Here is a 21,704-nt window from a genome sequence, read left to right on the forward strand (position 1 = left end):
AGTCAGAAGTGACTACACCAGCCAAGAAGAAGAAGAAGGAAGCGTATGCGATATTCTACTTGTCATAAATGGTGAGAAATGCATCTAAATATATTACTAGTAACCAGCTTTGCACGAAAGCAACATTTGACCAGTGTAAGACCCAATCTTAGCACAAAGCTTGAAACTAGAAACTTCTAATTTTCTCTATTATTCTCTTAACTTTATTATATATATAGCCCCAAGTCCAAATAAACCGGTGATTCCTTTTATAAACTCGTAAATAATAAACAAATCTGTATCCATTGAACACTAAGACCATTGTTTTTATGTACGTCACCACGTTTGAAAGTTGAAACTACTCTCCCCCCTCCCTTGACATTATAGTACGAATTATTTCAATTTCTAAGCTAAGAGCTCATGAAGGTTATTAATTCATTGACCTAACTACTATTCACAATTTTAATTTCACATACATAATATATAAAACTGATTGTATGCATGTATGTTTGTTACATATTTATTATTGAATAGTACAAGTTTGACGTTAGGCAGAAAGGTGTTAATCAAGGGCACTCCAAACTAGAGGTACATTATTAATTAGGGTAAAGTATGCCTTTTTTTTCCCTAAACTTTGGCAACAGTTTTAAAAATATTTCTAAATTTTATTTTGTTTTAATTTTATCTCAAAAATTTTTTATTTGTATCAAATATACCATCGACGGCTAAATTTTAAAAAAAATTTAAGACCAATTTAACAATAATGCATGAAAATTATGCTTGATTTGCTTGTATTGAGAGTTGTTCTTATGAAATTGTTATTGAATCGGTCTTAAATTTTTTGAAAAATTAGCCGTCAGGGGTATATTTGATGCAAATCGAAAATTTTTGGGACAAAATTAAAACAAAATAAAACTTAGAGGTATTTTTAAATTTTTTGTCAAACTTCAGGGACAAAAAATATAGTTTACCCTTATTAATTATTCATTAAATACCATCACATATAGTGCATGGTGAAAACTCAGATGGAGTCAACTTCACGCAAAGTTGATACTTGAGAGCCGTTAAATAAAAATATAGTCAAATCAATTAAATCATCTAACAACTCTCATATATTAACTTCACGTGAAATCCACTGCACCTGAGTTTCCACAATAACGCATTTGTCTATTTATGATACAATCAACTGAAAGATGACTAGTACAACCTAGACAGCTGCCATCCGATAATTTTTCAAGTGGGTAGAAAAATCAATGTGTGTCCTAAGAACTCATCATACAAAAAGAGCTATTAAAATTGAATCTAGTTAAATACATACATATATAGCACTTGGATATAGATGAGTCCTGATTATATAGCTGGCATGGTCCCTACCTCTGAGGGCTGAGGCAGCCATTCCATGAAAGCCAAGTCAACTCAATTCTTTCTTCTATTTGCATTGTTCTTACACGCTTGTAGTTTCTTCTCAACCACTTCCACCACCACCTTCCAAAACCCAATGACCCCTCACTTTCATAATTGCCTTCTCAATCTCTTAATACACACTCCTTCTATTCCCTATATATATATATAACTTTGCATGCACATCATCACTCATATACTTCTCTTGGCTTCTTTTGCTTCCTTCTCTCTCTCTATACATATTTGCCTCCTATTTGCCAACCAAATCAAATTAAAGGAACCATAATTAATATGGGGATTGAGGTACTTATTATTAATAGTGTTCTCCTTATAGGGTTTGCGGTTGCTGCATCCGCAGGTAACTTCAACCAAGACTTTGAAATTACATGGGGTAATGACCGTGCCAAAGTTCTCAACAACGGACAGCTTCTGACGCTGTCCCTTGACAAGGCCTCCGGCTCCGGCTTCCGTTCCCGGAACGAGTACCTGTTTGGAAAGATCGACATGCAGCTTAAACTTGTTCCTGGTAATTCAGCAGGCACAGTCACAGCCTATTATGTAAGTATATAATATAATCCTTAATTAGTTTACATTTATGTGTATCTTAACTCATAAGTTAATAACCATATATGCATGCATCTATCTGATTGGTTGCAGCTAAGTTCACTTGGTGACACTCACGATGAGATAGACTTTGAATTTCTGGGGAACTTGAGTGGTGAACCATACACTCTGCACACGAATGTATTCACGCAAGGGAAAGGCAACAGAGAACAACAGTTCCATCTATGGTTCGACCCCACCAAGGACTTCCATACTTATTCTCTTCTTTGGAATCCTCAAAGCATCATGTATGCATATACCATATTAAACTAATATTGATTATTATTAAACTATAACTATAACTATAACTATAACTATATATTATTATCATCAGATTCTCTGTGGACGGCACACCAATAAGGGAGTTCAAGAATTGGGAATCAAAAGGAGTTCCATTTCCTAAGAATCAAGCAATGAGGATATACTCAAGTCTATGGGACGCAGAAGATTGGGCCACAAGGGGTGGGCTTGTGAAGACTGATTGGACCCAAGCCCCATTCACAGCCTCATACAAAGGCTTCAATGCACAAGCTTGTGTTTGGAGCTCTTCTTCAGGCTCCTCTTGTTCTTCAAAACAAGGCCAATCATGGTTCACTCAGTCACTTGACTCAACTGGGCAAGCAAGAATCCAGTGGGTTCAGAAGAACTACATGATCTACAATTACTGCACTGATACCAAACGATTCCCACAAGGCCTTCCTCCTGAATGCACCCTTGCATGATCAACACGTTTCTTATCATTTCTTTGCCCTGTCTTGTATAAATTGAATAAACAAACAAAAACCTAGGATCTTCCGTTTATATTTTATATATACTTTATTTATTAGGCATTCTACTCTCTGCAATCCAGATTCGTTGTAATTTTTGGTTATGAATAATAAACTTGTTTAGATTGTTAAACAACATTATAAAAGAAATGTGGACCATGTTTACAAATTCACGGCTGTTCTTTCTTCTACAAGTCAAGGGTCAAATAAACACATATTAGAAGTAGAACCATGAGGTATATGATGTTTTATCTACGTTCTTGCTTGATCAAGACTCAAGATAATTCCTCCAAATTAATGTTGGCATAGAAACTTGGCCAATTGTTGAGTTTACCTACATATATTTGAATGTTTCGGTACAAATACAGATCTAAGTAATAAGACGACCAAGTTTAATGTTCTAAACCTCTTCTGTTGCTAAACACAGTGACACAACCCCAACACAATGCAAATGAGATTCTTTGATGCCTTAGCTCGTAGCAATCACAATCACAATCACAAATCAAATGCAAAATGGCCATCACCATAAGCTATTATTATCCGGTTCATCATTCGAACGTGACTGTGGATTCATTCCATTGAATTAACTCGAGAAGAAAGCGAAAACACTCGATGGGGAACTGGGAACCAAAAAGTTATGCTTTCACCAGAAAAGAACAAATTTATGTACTACTAGAAGTTGATATTACACACTGCGCTTTGTTAAAAACAAATTCTTCAATGGTTAGACACTTTTGAGATTATCACTAGTTCTGCAATTCTGTGATTGAGCTCAAGATTGAGAGGAAAGAAATGTAAGAAAAACCTTAAAATAATGTAACTATAAAGCTATGGGCCATGAACACGACATAAAAGAAGAAAATGATAATTGTAAGCTCTTCCTACAATATCTATAGCACCAAAATTGAATTTTTATGTTTATGTTTCGACAAGAGAGGGCTACTTTTATTTACAGAGACAGAAACTCAAAACACCTATAAAATAAACTGCCTCAACAGAAGAAAGTTATCACAGATTAATCTTATAATTTCACCCAGTGGAAGAACCAGAGCACTGCAAATCCAAATGCGCTTTACCTTAACACACCATGCCATAGGTAAACTGGTTGATTTCATTACCACCGAGGAATCAGCACTCACCTTTTCCGCAGACCCTTTCGACCTCCCTGTTAATCATCAGAAGCAGGGTATCATTCAAATAACACCAACACAATTTAAATCAGAGAACCATCATTCTCAATTTCTCATCAGCCTTAAACATAACACAGTGGCAAGCAGGGACGCAGCTGATTGACTCTTTCACAAAGCCCCCCATGCAATTTACAAATAATACAAATCCTCTAATTATCCACATCTTTCAAAATGGCTCTCACAAAATTCTTGTGGCTTTGATGCCGAATCCGCAATAATTTCAATTATCTTTGATAATTGAGAGGATGAACAAGAAAACAACATAAAAATTTTGAAAATTAATAAACCAATAAAGCTTTTATCCTCCTCTAGTATGACCAAGTGACGTCTTTCAGCCACAAAACATAAGGAAAAGAATCAATGCCAAGCACTTGAAATCATTTCACTAGAACAACAAACATAGCATAGCAAGCAATGATAGTGAGAAGTAGATGAACTACATATTAATCAACATCGCAATCTTGAAGGCATGGCCTCAACTCCAAGTCAATTTGCTTTCACTTGGTGCAGAACTCAATTATCACAATAAACTCCCAAGAATTTCATAATAATGACAAAAAAAAAAAGGAAGACAATCATGTCAAAACAAAGTCGTATAACCATACGAAGCAAATCATGCAGAACGAGTTCTTAATTTCTTCAGTCTTTTGACAGATCCGACAACACCCTTAATGACCCTCCTCGCCTTCTTCGCTTTTGGCTTCTTGGTAGGAGGAAGCATCTCCCTGATAGGACCTGGGGGCACACCCTTTTTGAGTGCACTTCCTCTGGGAGCAGCAGAAGGAGGCAACCTCAGGCTCTGAGGAGGTAAAGGAGTGTGTGGCTTCCACACCAAGTTACTTTTCATGGAAAATCTTACCTTCTTGGCGCTCTTCTCCCCATTCATTGCCACAGCAGCGTCATCATCAGCATCTCCACCATCAATTTCAGAATCCTGGGACTTCTTTCCTTTCAAATTTTTCGTTCTCTTCCTCTTCTTAGACATAGCTCCAGCAGATGTAGAATGAGGACTATCACAGGCACTTGCAACACCATCATCATCTAAACCTTCTTCAGCAGCAACCTTCTCAAACTGCTTCTGGAGGTTTGACATCACAGCCTCATTCAACAGTAGAGTGCCCTCATCATCAACCTGTTTGCCATTCAAATCACCACCATTCTCATCAGCTACATTTTCACTGTCATCCTCGGCTTTGCCACCCTTCTTCTTCGTCTTTGCTTTCTTAACACCACCAACCTTATTATCCTTCTTACACTTCTTCAACACCTTACCATTAGCAAGGTCCTCGCCCTCCGCCTTGGCCTCCAGAGCATCCACCTCCATGCCATTACAAACGGGAACCAAAATTGGCACTTCCTCATCATCATCCTGATCAACAGAATCCGGAATTGAGAACTCAAATCCAGAGGCGGCAGCATCCTTCTCAAGCTTCAAAAACTGTTCATGAAGCCCAAACAATACCTTCCTATTCCCTTGACAACACCCAGGATCTGAACCAATACCATAAAGCTTACCAGAAAACCCCATAACCAAACCCACAGTCCCAAGAACCGCAACATCGTCCCCCGAAGCAACCTCCTCGCCAGCCTTCCTTGCCTCCAACAATCTCCTCCCATTCTTCAGCAACACATCAAACAAGCCAGACTTAATCTTCCCTAACAAAACCCTATCAGGCACCCTCCCCATAACAGAATAAAACGGTGCAAACAGAATATCGAGAACCTCAACTCTAACAGGCAGAAACGGCCTAAGCTCCTCCAGAAAAACAGTGGCAAAATGGTAATTAACGCCATTACTACCCTGAAACTTATCCTCGGCGGAGAAAGTGCCCTTGTCCAAAACGTCGGCGTACCGGCGAACAAGTTCCAAATCCCAGGAATTCTTTTTCAAGAGAGAGAAGAGAGTAGAAATAAACCTGCGGATGAGAAGGTAGAACTTGTCGAGGCGGAGGGCGTCAATGGAAGGCCACTCGCGGCGCATGGTGAGGAAGAAGGTGGAGAGGTACTGGAGAGAGAAGGGGGTGGAGGAGAGAGAGAGGAGGAGAGAGGAGAGGCGGTTGGCGAGTTCGGCCTGAGGGAGGGGCTTGTCGGAGTGCCAGAAGCAGTAGAAGAGACCCTTCCAAAGCTTCTTGGCGTCGTCGTCGGAGAGGTGGTCGGAGAGGGAAGGGAGCCATGTTTTGAGGAGAACGCGGAGAGCCCTGTCGCGGGTGGTTTTGTTGCAGCACGCTAGCTGCTTTACCAGTGAACGACCCATTTGTTGCTCGGAATCGTTCTCCATTGGGATCGGGGGAGCACTTGGAGATGCAGAAAACCCTAACCTAGTGGAGAGACGAGGTTGACGAGCCCAGATAACAGAGGCCAGGAGGGATTTTGGGGTTTTTAGGGATTTAAACTTAGCTTTGCAAAAACCCTAAACGCTGAGAAAGAAAATACTCTCTTTTTTTTTTTTTTATGTTTTACTTTTTGAATTTAATTTTGATGAATTATAAAATAATTTTTCACATATATTCAATTAGATAATATCACATCAATAAAAATATTTTTTTTTTTATATTTGACTACGTAAATAATAATTCAAAAACGAATGTAATTACATAACTATATAAAATGATTTATACTATCAATATATTAAAATTAAATTTATTTATTTTATACATTTTTTATAACATTCTCTAATAAATTATGAAAAATGTTAAAGTGCTAACCGAATTTATTATTTTTAATAATAATTAATTAAAAAATATAGACTAAAAATAATGATAAAAATAATAAACTTTACTGATTTTTGTAATCTATTATTTGAATGTTGTAAGATATCTTTATGCGTTCTCTGAATATTAAAATTAGTATCCAATTTAATTTAGTTAGGTAGTAATATTATAACATAGTGTTCAAGGTGTACTACTTAAGGCCAATGAGTAATAGCTCAAATGGCATAGTCTCCCCATACTCAATTAAAAAGTTGCGAGTTCGAGACTCATATCTTTGGTAAAAAAAAAAAAAAAAAAAAGTGTACTACTTAAGAAATTCATAAAATTTCCCGTATTGTAATTTGTATATATGTGTTGGCCGGGATAATATAAATGTATGTTTAATTAAAAAAAAAGTCAATAAATTACATGAGAAAGACAAAGTTTTCCTCCAAAAAAGGCGAATAATATACATTCCTTTAGGAAATATCTATACACACATTTTATTTTTACGAAACAAAAAATGAGAATGAAAAGGAGGAAACACTATGATGCGTAAGGCATAAGTTTGTTGATGGAGACACTAGGTAACTCGTCTTTGATGAGATAGCATTATTATCATTATCACTGAATGGAATAGGTCTTGAAACAACTGGCTTCCATTTCCATATAAGATTAGCATACTCAGGATGATCTACAAAGGGATTCCGATTATGCTGATACATTTTGCATATTCTTTCATTTCTCAACTTCTCTTCCCTCGAAGGGGGATCCACTTCGTTCCACTTCAATAATGTGGAAAGCAACCCCATCTCCCTGTTCTCTGCACCAAACACACAATTGTTACTTCCCTTTCAACTTTAAGGTACAGCATAAATTTACCTTGCCCAAAAAAGTAATGAAAGCTAGAGAGCATCAATTTTCTTTCTTGAAATACTTAAGCATCAATTTGACAAAATGACAGCACAAGATATAGTTAAACAGATTGAGAAGATATTTTCTTTCAGAAGTTACTACTTTTATTTTAACTTATTATAAAAGAACTAAAAACAATTCGAGAAATGAAAATTGAATTGTATTGCTTGTCATATCAGATGCCAAGTTTGTTATTACACTCACGGATAAACAAGAGATGATAAAATCACTATCTAATGAAATGAATACCCTGGGTTGACAAAACCAAATACACAAGCAAGATAAAGCACACTGAAATTTTGAGAAACGTGCAAAGCATATACATTCCCGCTGGGAAACTTTGGTCAGCAATCTAAGCATTGCAGCTGAATGAAAAGTTGAAAACAATAGCCCAACCTACCAATATTTGGAGTATCTGAGAGGCGAAGACCTGGATTTCCCCCCGGTTGCTGAAACCCATAAGCGACTGCCATGTACATTAAAGCCCTTGCGATATCCCCTCTAACCTGAGGTTAATTAGTCTAACTTCAGATGTATATCCAAAACAAAATTTGAATAAATATGTCCATATGAACTGACATCACAGGCTCACAGCTAATTGGAAAACAGACTGATTTAAGTACTTAATTCCCACCATATACCTATATGATCATCCTTTAACATCTGATATTAGCTCTCCAGGTACCATTCGAGTTACTCGTGAACATCAATTAGAACAATTTTAATAGAAATCCAATGTGTCCAACTAAAATGGCTAAGCTCAGGTGCTATAATTCTGAAGTGACAAAGTATAGTGACATACCGGATATGACTGTACTACCAAGCCATATCTCTTTTCAATTCATTGCAGGATCAGAAATTAGCTACAATTTGCTCAAAAAATACAGAAAAGGTTACCCTTGCAGGCGGTGCCCACCTCTGCTTGTCTGTTTCAGTGTCCAATGCAGCTTCTTTGTTTGCTGGACTCAAACATTTGTTTGAGCTAGTCATGCATTCACCATAATACTTATTTCCCCTTGATGAATTGACTGCAAGAAACTTGTAATATAAAATGAAATGGCAATATTGATTTTCTAAAATATCGAGCAGTGGATTTTCTTACCATTGACATCAGAAGGGCGAATATTGTGTAAATCAGTCAAAGCAGGACCTGCCATCAACCCATAAGAACGAGGCCATAGATGCTCCCCTGTAAAAGCTTAATGTCAATGAGTGGATTGATCCCCCCCCCCCTTTTCTCTCCCCGAACACTTAACCACTCAACCAATAAATAAATAATCTTCTCGAGCACAAAAATTGCTAGCTATAAAGGGTGCTTGATCAAAATGCATGTATATTTACCAGGTTATGCTACGCGTACACCAAAATTAGCCACCAAAGTCAGCCACCAGTATAAAATACATGCTAGAATACAAATACACATTGAAAATAAATTAAACCATATATGTATTTATACACAAATACATTGGTGGCTGATTTTAGTGACTGATTTTGGTGTACAAATAGCATTTCTCATATTTACCCTATGGTATCATCAAAAGAGAACAAGGCATGCTACAGAAAGCACTAAAAGCAACTGATAAAAATGTATAGGTAAATAAGATTGGTGAGAAACTAACATCCTACATGGAAAGTCCAACAAATTGTTTAGTTGACTCACTATTCCATCCCTGCGGTTTTCCTGACAATCGTTTTGAGACAACTCTCAATGAGTATATTTCCACTCTGCACAGAGCATACATGAAAAATCAGTTAGATATCATAAACAAAAGACATTACTAAATGAAATTACAAAGTCCATACATCCCCGACGAAGCTTCTGGATTATCAATATCAGCAGCATCAAGAATCTTGAGGGCATCCCACACCTGTAAATTAGATTGTAATAATTTCAGATCTACAGATTTTGAATGAAGTGGCGTACACAATTAAGAGGCGGAAGGACCTCTTGATAGGACAAGGAATGGTGAGGGGCAACGATGCTGTTCAATTTCTTCTTGAGTGATTCACCTCTTAAATGCATGACAGGGGAATAATAAGCATCAATGTGCTCGCAGGCATAAGAAGTAGAGGAAGCTGGATAGGCAGAAGGTGCAGCAACGAGATTGAGAGAGAGCAAGTAAAAGGAGATAAGTCTAGAAAACCATCTCCACCAAATATCACCAAAACATGTTAGCCACCACAGTTGTACCCTAAACGAAAGGTAGAAGTAGTTAGCTTCACAAGATTTTCAGAAATGTTTAATTTGGTGCGGATCTCGAAAAAAAGAAAGATCAAACCTGTGGTGAGTAGTGGAAGTTGGAATGGCCGTGTTTCGAAGGGTTGACGTGGCAGAGCAGTGGTGGAGGATAGGGTTTGCGGTCGGTGGTGAATGGAGGTAAGGAGTGGCGGTTGTTGGGAAGAGGCGGGTCGAAAATGAGGGAAGTGGTAAGGGTCTAGTGCCATTGATGCTGTTCCTCATCTTCAAGGAATACCATTATCTTATCCGTACACCATAAATTAACGGAAACTCCTCATCGCGGGTTTTTTTTTTTTTTCTTCTCTAACAATTAAATAACTGGTATCTTGGCCTGCCAGTCTACGTGTGTGTACGTTCAATAAAGTCAACTAGAATCCGTGTGTTTTGTTTCAAAAGAAAATTAATTATTACTATTTTACTAGTTAGTGAGTTAATCATTCACTAATTCAAGTTGGATGATATTTGTGTAGAGCTACTCACGTGTGTTAAGTTTAGATTTCTTGGAAGCTTCGGTTTTTGTTTGATAAAATTTTTATTCATAAACCCAGAAATTATTTTACATTTAAAATTATGTTTAAAGAAATTCTTCATGTACAAGTATTTTTCCATACAAGTTATATAAGTCATGTATTTCTTTTTTTTTTTTTTTTTTCTATGCCTCCTCTTTTTCTTCTCCTTTTTCTTCTTTTTCTGTGCTTCTTCTTCTTCGTTTTTGAAGTGTTTCATCTTCATCGTCGTGTTTCTCCTCATTCTTCTTTTGATTTTGCAACATTATGTATTTTTTTCTTCTTTGTTTGATTTTTTTCTCCCAAAAAGAATTATGAGAATGTGAAATAAGAAAATGAAGAAGAAGAAGAAGATGAGGAGGAGAAAGAGGAAGAGTTCTAAATTATGCATAAGGTAACGAATTTTGGGTGTATTTTTTAAATCATTTGGGTGTATTTCTGTAATCCTTTGGGTGTATTTCTATAATCGTTTGGCTGAATTCCTGTAATCGGTTGGGTGTATTCTTGTAATCTTTTGGGTGTATTTCTGAAGTTCCATTATCTTCACGATTTCAAAGCTTGATTTCAGAAAAAAAATAAAGCAAAAATACCAATGATAAACGCAAATAAAACAACGAATGAAAATGTAAAGAGAAAACGCACGAATGAGATCGAACAAATTTGACAAGAAACTCATTTTCATGGAGGAGGAAGAAGAAGAATAGTAGAAGAAGAAGAAGGAGAAGAAGAAGAAAGAGGAGGAGAAGAAGGAAGAACGCGAAAGACGCTATGGAAATCGTATATGGGCTAGCGTGCTTTTTGTTAAGTTGTATGTGTAGCACTCCTCTTATGTTTATAATCTTTATTTATCTTTTATCGATTTTATCTTTTATACATATTATTATGTTATTTATGAAATTCTTATTTTCTGTTTATATGAACTTTTTTCTATTATTTATTATTTTTGCTTTTTGTTAATTATTTGTTTGATATTATATATTTTTATAATTGTGATTTTTTATATTATTTTTTATTATCTTTTTATAATATAATTTATTGATTCTATTAGGTAAAGTAAATTAAATAAAAAATTAATCATAAATAATAAAATAATAATAAAAAATTATAACATACTAAAAAAGAGTATTAAGAGTACTAAAAATATATTATATAAAAAATATTATCAAAATTTTTTTGATTTATTTCAATCACTACCAAAGTAAATATTTAATTTTTTTACTATTCTTAGTACTCTTTAAAATTTATATTTTGTTAGTTTTAATTAAAAATATATTTGTCAATTTTTATATGTTATTTTTTATTTTAGTATATAAATATTAATTTTATTATAAAATTAATTAATAAGATTTATTTAAATATTTAAATTAAAATAATAAAATAATATACAAAAATTATTTAAGTTGATGTCTATTTTTTTTTATTTAAACAACATTTATTTTACTATGATCTATTTTGATATAAACATTGTCAAATATAAATTACTTTAATATAAATTTACTTTTCATTAAAATCAAATTTGCAATCTCAATTTTACACGAATTTCTATTTATAAACTGTAATCCAAACAAACAATTAATTCTAATTGTGTACTCAAATTAACTTACAAGTCAATAAAGCGTTTTTTAAATTTTATTTATGGTAAAAGTAAGGGGTAACCTGAAATGAAAGAGAGGTGGGCTGCTGAATAGGTGGGATGGTCATGTGAGTAGGCGTGCAACGTGGACTATTGAAGAGGTTCATAGAATGTGACAAGAGCAGCCGAACCAATATATTATTATTAGGCACCACCATTACCATAATACTAAGAATGAATTAGGAAGAAAGGAATTAAAGTAGGATATATAATAGGAATAGAGGGAAGCCAAATCCCTTCCTTGGTAACACTAACACATTCTGGAGTGTGTAATGCACCTCCGCAAGACGCTTGGCACAACGTGTTTTCATATACTATATACTATTAATCGGTGCCTCTCTTCTCTGCTCCACCACCACCATACCATATATATAAAGACATTCGCACATTAATTACCTAACCACTTTTGTCTCATCGCTACATGGATTGGTGGCATAAGATCAGAAGAACTTGGTGTGCGCTCTCTACAAGAATCAAGCTTCGCAAATCTGGTAGTTAGCTCCTCCTCTATCTATCTCTAACAATCTCTTGTCATTATTAATTTTGAATTAAACAATTAAGCATATTGGTATGTTCTTGAAGGGGTTGGGAGACACAGCGGTGGGATTGAATACAACGGCGATGTTGGGTTGCTGAAGCTAAGAGATGATGTACAAATGTGTGGGTACAGAGATGTAGAGGTTATGTGGAACATGTTGAGCATAACCCTACACCATGATCAAGTGGAAGCCACCAACTCAACTACTGCCTGCAATTGTAGATCCATTTCCACTGCTTTAATTATTAATTTCTGAACTTCTGTGTATGATAAAGTTTTGCAGTGGAATATATGTGCATAGTGTATAATGTATTTTTCTTGCAATACATGTATTTCTTATAGTAAGTAATATATAAGAATAAGGATAAGAAATTAAGAATGAAACTTTTGTTAATAAGAGGGAATTGAAGTTGAGTTTGATTGCTTCAGTTCATAGCATCCCCATTGTTTGTTATGATTTGCAAAGTAGGTGCCGCTGGGGTAGGTTGGTACTCCCGTCGTGTACAGTGTACTTACAAGTTACAAGTTAGAATGTTCAAAACGGTTTTACTCTCGTTTTTTTTTTTTTTTAATCTTTGGTTCTTCAACATAAGTAAATAAATATAAGATAATATTATTATTAACTTATGAAGTCAGATTCAATATATTAGAGAAAGCTTCTAATTCACTAGTAAAGAAGCAGTTTTTATTCAAAATTTGAATTAAACCTGAATTATAGGACGTGTTATATGCAGGAGGAGCGTCAAACAAAATAGGGTACAGGACAGTAGGAAACAAGTGCGGGAATAGTTACGAGTGCAATTCAAAATTTAGGCTAGTCTATAAATAGAGCTTTAGGAAAACATTGTAATCAGTTCAGTTCTTCTTGGAAAACACTTAAAAACCCAAAAACGCTCTCAACCCCTTGACATCACAGAGTAAAAATTGGGAATCTTAAGTAATTCCTCTGAACACAAACACTTGTACTTTGTTTTTTTCCCAGATTTTATTAATAAAATTTCTCTACTTTTACGTCTTCTTCTCTTTTACGTTCATGTTTCTTCCTTCATCTTCTTTTTAATTTTCAATTTCTACAGTTTACTTTGCCACCGGCACCTTGCATTTATATGTTTATTTATTACTTTTATTCCTTTTAATTTTATTTAACGTTACAATTGCGACATTGAGATACCCATATTTTTATTTTAAACATTAACAAAATTTGAGTAAAACAAATTGGCACGCCCGGTGGGACCTTGTCAATAGATTGTAATTATCAAAAGAAAAACCAGGAGTTTTTAAATTTGCATGTGGTTGCGCAGTGGTAAGTTCGTGCGTCCAGAGCCAAGGAAATCAGCGTCAGGTAACATGTCAAATACTTCTGCAGCATCTTCTTCTACTTTCAGTGATGAGATTAGAGGAAATAAATCCGGAAATTCTCCTGTGATTTCAAACGCAGAGCCTACCTTGCTGTCAATGAGGCATGATGGCGTTGGTCATGCCCATACAGGGTTAAATGCAACTCACATAAATACCATGGGGTGGCCGCCATATGGCTTGCCACCGGAGTATGTCCCTCCGTGGTGACATAATGATTGCCTGTGCCTCTACTCAACTTTTCAAAATCCTATTTATCAAAATCCAGATGGCATGTCAAATCTACCTGTTTCTGGGGTGTCAGACTCACACATGTCACAACAAAATTTTTCACATGCTATTAATGCAGGAAATAACAGTGCATCTAATTCTACTACATCCACCATTAGGGTAGAAAATTCTAGACCTGTATTTTCTGACAGGTCAGGAGCAATGCTTGTTAATCAATCTAGTCAAACTGTCGAATTTTTAGCAAACATTAGGCAACAGATGGGTGAAAGCTACCTGATCTAGTAAACATGTTAACTCATCAAATGGTGACGGTTTTGAGTCTTTTCTTAAAAAACACAAATACTAGAATTGAACAGTTAAATAGGCAAGTTAATAGAATTGCTACTGTGGTAAATTCAAAAGAAAATGACAACTATGGTTTAGGATTCAATGATGTCAACCAAAATGATGGAGCAATTCCTAATTATAATGTTCATATATCTATACATGGTCAAAATGCTGATAATATGTTGGAAAGACTTGGGCAAAATAATATTGGGGGGTAAGATGTCAATCAAGTGATTGAACAAATTCTAAAAAGATTGGGATTTAGTGTTGGATGTACAAATCAACCTCAGTTTATGTCTCTTTTTCCTAAATTTATCCAACAAACTGAATTACCTGAGGGATAGAAGTTTCCTAAGTCATTAACTATATTTTTTGGGGAAGATGAAGAATCGTCAGTAGAGCACATTGCTCGCTATACTGTCAAAATCAATGAAGTGGCATCAAATGAGTATTTAAAGATGAAATTCTTTCCCTCCTCATTGACAAGAAATGCCTTTATATGGTTTTCTAATCTAAAACCAAATTCAATTCACTCTTGGAGGCAATTAGAAAAAGATTTTCATAAACAATTTTTTCGTAGTGAATTAAGAATTAGTTTAAATGATTTATTCTTTATCAAACGCAATGTCGGAGAATCAATTGATAAGTATTTTGCTAAATTCAAAAACATGAGAAATAGATGCTGTACTTCAGTTCCAGACTCTGAAATTGTCAAAATTGCCATAAATGGATTAGAATTTGGAATTAGAAAGAAACTTGTAAATCAACACTATCATGACATGACTCAACTTACTGAATATGTTAGACAAATGTAACAGTTAAAAGTTGAGAAAGAAGCAAGGTATAAAGAGATGATAAAAGAGAGATTGAATATTCATCAAACATCTCATTAAATAAGCCATATAGAGGATAATCGAAAAGAAATTTCTAAAGTATAAGATAAATGACTTGTATGCAAATAAGGGTTTAATTTTGATAAACAAAAAAAATATGATAAAAAAATGATCTCGTCTTCTTTGTTTTTTATTGGTTTTCATTTTTTTTTCTCTCTCATTCTGATCTTTACTTTTTCTTTTCTCTCTTCTTGCTCTGTTTCTCTGTCTCTTTTTCTTTTTTATTCATCCTAATTGTCTTTGCCTTCTTTTTTTTTTCATTTTTCTTATCTTTTAAATTTTTATTTCTTTCTTGTCTTTTGGTTCTAACTTTTATTTACCTTGTTATGATTTTATTTAAAAAAAAAAAAAGATGCATCAAGTTTAAAATTTTGGACAAAAATAATCTCTCATTGACATTTGGGTATGTACTTCATAAATACAAAAGTCTAATTGACTTAGAAATTCTGTTGAGTCTATTAGCGCTTGGAGTCAAAATTATTAGAATGTTAGTGTGGAAATTTTATAGGATTAGAAATTTTATCAAATTTAATTGACACCTAGAGTTTAACATATGAAAGAAACGACTTCACGAAGTTAAGATTATGTTACTTCTGAAGTTAGGAAAATTGTGTCAATTAAAACAATGAAAGTGTGTGTCAAAAAACTCTTAATTGAAATATTAAAGGTCAAAACAAAGGTCAATTGATACACATTTAATGTGCCGAAATTAGAACAGATATCATTTGACACACTTAAAAATTTCATACAAAAGAATAGACCCCATTTACAGTTTAACTATTAATGTAAAAATTTTATAGACTTAGAAATTCTGTTAAGTCTATTACTAGTAGGCATTTAATCTGTCAAGCGGATGTGCCTAAAATGTCAATTGACTCTCAATATCAAAAATAAGAAAAATGTCAATAAATAAATAAATTTTCTCACTTTCAATCATTGCATATCTTCAAGTGAGAAATCTTGGAGGGCATCTTGTTAGGCAAAAAATTATTATCACTTAGAAAAAAAATAATTTGTTTTAAATAAATAAATATAAGATAATATTATTATTAACTTATGAAGCCAGATTCAATATATTAGGGGAAGCTTCTAATTCACTAGCAAAGAAGCCGTTTTTATTCAAAATTTGAATTAAGCCTGAATTATAGGACGTGTTATATGCAGGAGCAGTTATAAACATGGAGCGTCAAAATAGGGTACAGGACAGTCGTCAAGGAAACAAGTGCGGGAACAATTACGAGTGCAATTCAAAATTTTCGCAAATGGTGTACAAAGAGTAACTGTCAGCTGACATTAGGCTAGTCTATAAATAAAGCTTTAGGAAAATATTGTAATCAGTTCAGTTCTTCTTGGAAAACACTTAGAAACCCAAAAACGCTCTCAGCCCCTTGGCATCACAGAGTAAAATTGGAAATCTTAAGTAATTCCTCTAAACTCAAACACTTGTACTTTGCTTTTTTCCCAATTTTTATTAATAAAATTTTTCTACTTTTACGTCTTTTTCTCTTTTACGTTCATATTTCTTCCTTCATCTTCTTTTTAATTTCTTGTTTATTTCAATTTCTGCAGTTTACTTTGCCACCGGCACCTTGCATTTATATGTTTATTTGTTACTTTTATTCTTTTTAATTTTATTTGACGTTACAATTGCGACATTGAGATGCCCACATTTTTATTTTAAACATTACGAAAAAATTGAGTAAAACAGTAATGTAATGACGCATGAGAATAACCAATTGTGATTTTTTATATATAAAATTTATATATTAAAAATAAATTATATTAATTTATATTTATACATAAATACATAATAACTAATATTTAGTGTGTATTTAACATTTTTAAAAGATAATTATCGTTTTTTAATATTAGTGAAAAATAGATGTTTTTAATTTTTGTTTAATTAAAATAATGTGAATAATTATTTTTTTAATATGTTTTTTATATAAGAAACTTTTTAATTAATTTTGTTTATGCTTTTAATTTACCTTATATTATATTTTTAAAATCAACGATGATTAAATTCTAATCTTTTGTATCAATTTTTTTTTTTAATTTAATTCATAAAAAAGGACAAAGAGATAGTCATACTTATGTGAAACTAAACAATATTACAAAATATTGTATGATAAAAGAATAAATCTCGTAGCAACTATGCAATTAAATATATAAAGGAAAATAGTCACCAAAAAAATATATAAAGGAAAATTATATGATACTTTGCAAGAAAATCACCATGGTATATTGTCCTTTATGTGTCAGTAATAAAATTGGAGCATATTTATTTTAAAATTAAAAAAAGATTAAATTAAAACAAATCACTTCAAATTTTAACGTCCTTCTACGATAGCAAGATTTTTATAAAATATTGCAAAATATTACAAAATATTGTATGATAAAAGAATAAATCTCGTAGCAACTATGCAATTAAATATATAAAGAAAAATTCTATGGTATTTTTCAACAAAATCACCATGGTATATTGTTCTTATCTGTCAGTAATAAAATTGGAGCATATTTTTTTTAAAGTGATAAAGAAAAAAAAAATTAAAACAAATTATTCAAATATTAATGTCCTTCTACAATCCCAAGATTTTTAGTCGTGTTGGTATAGCACCATCATAAATATAAAAGAAATAAGTTATTATTTATTAAAATTGTATTAATTTAGTAAAATTAAAAAGTATTCAATAAAATTATTTATTATATCATTTCAATAATTTTATCAAATTTAATTTTAATAAATATAAAATTAATTTATATATTTTATGAATTAAAATATCAATTCTTAAATCTTTTATATTAAAATTTATAATGTTTAATCAAATTATTAAAGTTTAATTATTTTTTATAATAAAAAAATAAAATGAAAACTCATATTATATTTGTACAAATAACAACGCTGAAAATTTTATGCAAGATTAATAACTTAGAGTCAAGCATTAACTTTTTGTGGAGCCAAATTTTTGTTATCGTACTTAGAATATAGACGAGATACTTATTCAAATTCTTTTAGTCAATTTTATTTAAAGTATAAATGAAATATTTATATATCTATTTAGTTTGTACGATAGACTATTGAATAACTAAAAAGACAATGTTTATAATTTACTTGAAATCATTTTAAAAAGTAAAATCGATTTACAAAACTCATCTAAATTTTATGTTTTAACAATTTTTTAATAAAAATATCAAATATTTATTATTTTAATTAATTTTATACTCATTATTATTATTATTATTATTATTATTATTATTATTATTTCAGACATTAATTGACTTTTTTAATATTTTATTTATATTATTTTATTTATTTTGTTTATAGTATAAATGATATATATGTATATACATCTTGTTTTTATTATAAATGGAATAAGTAATATTACATAAATTAATAAATATTTTTACAATAATATATTTTGATAAATAAAATACTTAATTTATTTATTTAGAAAGATTTCTCAAAATTTTTATTATTATAATAAACTATTATTTAAATAAATTTAAAATGTATTAAAAATTAGATTAATATGATGAAGTTATTAAAATGATTTAATAAATAATTACTTTTTTTCTGGAAATTATGTGGATGAATTTAATGGTTAGTTTCTCTCTCTCACCGACTTGATATTTGAGATTATTTTACTGTAATTTAATTCTTTTTTTTTTTCGTTTAAAAAAAATAGTCTCCGATCCTGAATAATTGACACATAAAGATAGCATGTTATGTTAATTTTTTTAGTAAGCACGATAGAATCTCTCTTATTTAAAATGGTGTCCGAAATTTATACCATATATTAATTTTATTTCTAGAATTTTAGTTACACTATTATCATCTTTGAGATTAATCTCCGAATATCATATCGATATCTCAATTTTTTTCGACAATATCTTAGTAAATAAAGTAAGTTGAAGCACTTCAGTGCCACATTAGACACTAATTGAATAATGTTATTTATTTTTGGCGTCCAATGAAAATAGATACAAAATCCTTTTGATATAATACAAAATTTATTTTAGACGCCAACATATATGAAAATAACTTGACATCTATTTTTATTGGGTACAAAAAACAAACGATTTCGTTTAATTAGCGTTTAATGTGGCATTAGAATGCTAATTTGTTAAACACAGCAAGTAATTATATAAATGATGTAGGAATTAGAAATGAAGAAAATAAAGATTGTATATGAATGAAGAAACTCAATAACAAAGACACCCAAAATCACCCTGCTTCGAGTTCAAGGAGAACGACTCCACAATACCCTCAGGTAAATCTTCTCTGCCCATTATTTTTTCCCTTTTACATTTTATTCCCTTAAATCCTAACTAACTTCTCTACCCCACTCTTTTATCCTATTCTCTCTTTATTTTCTCATATGGTAGTCCTTCACTCAATATGAGACTTTTCTTTTTCTTTGGCTAGATGGGCCTTTGTCAGTTACCAACCCATGTTCTGCTCCAGTATCACTTGCTAACTCTTCATTTGGTTCAATTGTTATATCAACTACCCCTTGTCCAGAACAACCTTGTCCTCAAGGTTGAGATCAGGGAACACTCTGAGCAACTCATCAAGATCTACCCAAGTTGTCTCATCACTGGGTGACCCTTCCCAATCTACTAGAACTTATTCTACATGTACACCGTCTCTGTCAACCAAGCGTCGTCCAACTATTGCCATGGGTGTTGGCTGGAATGCAGTAGGTGTTGTCACAAGAATAGGGGGTTCAGTGGTGTGAGTTCCATGGAATTCTTTGAGCAGGAAAATGTGAAACACAGGGTGGATTGTGCTTTCTTCTGGCAAGGCAAGGCGATATGCATCCTTTCCTACTCTGCTTGTTACCTGATAGGGCCCAAAATAACGTCGACCCAGCTTAGGGTGTTCCCGGCGAAAGAGAGAAAGCTGCCAGTAGGGCCAAAGTTTTAGTAACACCCAATCACCCACATGGAATTCTTTATCTCTCCGATTTTTGTCTGCTTGTTTCTTCATGTGATTTCTTGCGTATGCAAGAACATATCAACTTCCAGTACTGGCGAGGCACCCGACATGTACCCTGGTGGTAGATTCATCAGGAAACCGTGGAGAGCTTCATGCGGCGTCATCTGGATAGCCGAATGGAAGGAGCTGTTAAGACAGAACTCTGCCCACAGAAGAAATGTTGCCCACTGTTGAGGTTGGGAGTGTGAAAAGGCACGGAGATACTGCTCCAAAGAACGATTTGTCACCTCAGTTTGGCCATCACTCTGTGGGTGGTATGCTACTGTTCTATAATGGAGTTGGGTGCCACTGAATTCAAATAGATTACGCCAAAATCGACTGAAGAATAGGGGGTCTCGATCTAAAATGATGGAAGAGGAAAAACCATGGAGTTTGACCACTGATCCAATGAAAATTCTTGCCACCATACTTGCTGTAAATCCTGCACACAATGGTTCAAAATGCACAGTCTTACTAAATCAATCCACCACCACTAAAATTGCAGAGTAGCCGGCCGACTTAGGTAATTGAACAATAAAATCCATGGAGAGTTCCATCCATGGTCCACCTGGAACAGGTAAAGGTTGAAGAAGTCCTTGTTGTTTTGAAGTCATGTATTTGGCAAATGTCACACTCTTGAATGAATTTGTGAATGCTCCTGCGCAGGCCGGGCCAAAAGAACAACTCACCAAGAGCTTTATATGTCTTAAGCTCGCCATGGTGTCCCGCCATAGGAGTAATGTGAAACTCTTGCAGCAGTTGTTCACGTAGAACCCCAAAATCTGGCACCCAAATTTTTCCATGATATACCAATAAGCCATCTTGAAAAAGAAAGTCTGGAGATAACTCCCCTCGACTATATTGTTCAACCAATAGCTTAGCCTCTGGATCCTCCGTTGTGGCTCTCAATAAGGAAGGTATTAAAGAAGATTGGACGGTGGAAAAAGCTTGGAAACACACTGGGACAGTTTTTTCACCTTGTCAAGACAGTGCATCTGCTGCCCTGTTAGAAACACCCGACCGATATACCACCTCGAAGTCGAACCCCAATAATTTGGTGAGATAGTACTATTGATCAGGGGTTAACACCACCTGAGTCATTAGCTCGCGGAGGCCCTGGTGATCCGTTTTGATGCAGAAATGGCGGCCCAATAAGTAATGTCTTCACTTTGCTACAGCTTGGGTGATAGCATACAACTCTCTAACATATGCCGAAGCCACCGAAAGTCACCCACTAAGCTTCTTGCTGAAATATGCAATAGGATGGCCATTTTGAGACAACACTGCTCCTATTCCATCACCAGATGCATCCGTTTCTACTACAAATAGTTTAGAAAAATCAGGGAGTGCCAACGCTAGAGTATGAGTCAACGCGGCTTTGAGTCTCTCAAAAGCAAGGTCAGCTGAATGATCCCAATGAAAATTGTTTTGTTTGAGCAAATCAGTCAATGGGTCAAC

General features: G+C 33.5%; 4 protein-coding genes across 5 annotated transcripts; 2 read left to right on the top strand and 2 right to left on the bottom strand.

Moving 5' to 3' along the window:
* Window positions 1–1,181: 1,181 nt before the first annotated feature.
* LOC107642970 (putative xyloglucan endotransglucosylase/hydrolase protein 23) lies at window positions 1,182–2,901 on the top strand. The gene is made up of 3 exons (XM_016346495.3): window positions 1,182–1,938; window positions 2,038–2,231; window positions 2,318–2,901. The coding sequence occupies exons 1-3, from the start codon at window positions 1,672–1,674 to the stop codon at window positions 2,703–2,705; spliced, it is 849 nt and encodes a 282-aa protein (XP_016201981.1). The 5' UTR covers window positions 1,182–1,671; the 3' UTR covers window positions 2,706–2,901.
* A 700-nt stretch (window positions 2,902–3,601) lies between these two features.
* On the bottom strand, window positions 3,602–6,398 carry LOC107642955 (ribosomal RNA processing-like protein). 2 transcript variants are annotated; one of them, XM_016346483.3, is made up of 2 exons: window positions 4,800–6,398; window positions 3,602–3,915 (listed from the first exon to the last, which is right to left on the bottom strand). In XM_016346483.3, the coding sequence occupies exons 1-2, from the start codon at window positions 6,216–6,218 to the stop codon at window positions 3,886–3,888; spliced, it is 1,449 nt and encodes a 482-aa protein (XP_016201969.1). In that variant the 5' UTR covers window positions 6,219–6,398; the 3' UTR covers window positions 3,602–3,885. The 2 variants fall into 2 exon arrangements, with proteins under 2 accessions (XP_016201969.1, XP_016201962.1); XM_016346476.3 differs by having other exon boundaries at window positions 4,546–6,398.
* Window positions 6,399–6,981: 583 nt separating this feature from the next.
* On the bottom strand, window positions 6,982–10,164 carry LOC107615766 (uncharacterized). The gene is made up of 8 exons (XM_021107260.2): window positions 9,825–10,164; window positions 9,491–9,737; window positions 9,349–9,413; window positions 9,206–9,270; window positions 8,648–8,734; window positions 8,443–8,573; window positions 7,946–8,051; window positions 6,982–7,453 (listed from the first exon to the last, which is right to left on the bottom strand). Exons 1-8 carry the CDS (start codon window positions 10,004–10,006, stop codon window positions 7,140–7,142), a joined length of 1,197 nt encoding a protein of 398 aa, XP_020962919.2. The 5' UTR covers window positions 10,007–10,164; the 3' UTR covers window positions 6,982–7,139.
* Window positions 10,165–12,204: 2,040 nt separating this feature from the next.
* Window positions 12,205–12,845, top strand: LOC107642978 (uncharacterized). Its single transcript, XM_088500357.1, has 2 exons — window positions 12,205–12,414; window positions 12,506–12,845. Exons 1-2 carry the CDS (start codon window positions 12,345–12,347, stop codon window positions 12,715–12,717), a joined length of 282 nt encoding a protein of 93 aa, XP_088356483.1. The 5' UTR covers window positions 12,205–12,344; the 3' UTR covers window positions 12,718–12,845.
* Window positions 12,846–21,704: the final 8,859 nt, after the last annotated feature.

Source organism: Arachis ipaensis, chromosome B1 (genome assembly GCF_059453495.1).
Source record: "Arachis ipaensis isolate K30076 ecotype BB chromosome B1, ASM5945349v1, whole genome shotgun sequence".
NCBI classification, from domain to species: Eukaryota; Viridiplantae; Streptophyta; class Magnoliopsida; order Fabales; family Fabaceae; genus Arachis; species Arachis ipaensis.

What these genes read in the sequence shown, in the direction of transcription:
- LOC107642978 (XM_088500357.1), top strand. Translation starts at nt 12,345, where the DNA reads ATGGATTGGTGGCATAAGATCAGAAGAACTTGGTGTGCGCTCTCTACA. An exon ending in AATCAAGCTTCGCAAATCTG is followed by an intron (nt 12,415 to 12,505) that starts GTAGTTAGCTCC and finishes ATGTTCTTGAAG; the next exon opens with GGGTTGGGAGACACAGCGGT.
- LOC107615766 (XM_021107260.2), bottom strand. Translation starts at nt 10,006, where the DNA reads ATGAGGAACAGCATCAATGGCACTAGACCCTTACCACTTCCCTCATTT. An exon ending in ACTTCCACTACTCACCACAG is followed by an intron (nt 9,738 to 9,824) that starts GTTTGATCTTTC and finishes CCTTTCGTTTAG; the next exon opens with GGTACAACTGTGGTGGCTAA. An exon ending in TCGCCCTTCTGATGTCAATG is followed by an intron (nt 8,574 to 8,647) that starts GTAAGAAAATCC and finishes AGTTTCTTGCAG; the next exon opens with TCAATTCATCAAGGGGAAAT.
- LOC107642955 (XM_016346476.3), bottom strand. Translation starts at nt 6,218, where the DNA reads ATGGAGAACGATTCCGAGCAACAAATGGGTCGTTCACTGGTAAAGCAG.
- LOC107642970 (XM_016346495.3), top strand. Translation starts at nt 1,672, where the DNA reads ATGGGGATTGAGGTACTTATTATTAATAGTGTTCTCCTTATAGGGTTT. An exon ending in GCACAGTCACAGCCTATTAT is followed by an intron (nt 1,939 to 2,037) that starts GTAAGTATATAA and finishes GATTGGTTGCAG; the next exon opens with CTAAGTTCACTTGGTGACAC. An exon ending in TGGAATCCTCAAAGCATCAT is followed by an intron (nt 2,232 to 2,317) that starts GTATGCATATAC and finishes TATTATCATCAG; the next exon opens with ATTCTCTGTGGACGGCACAC.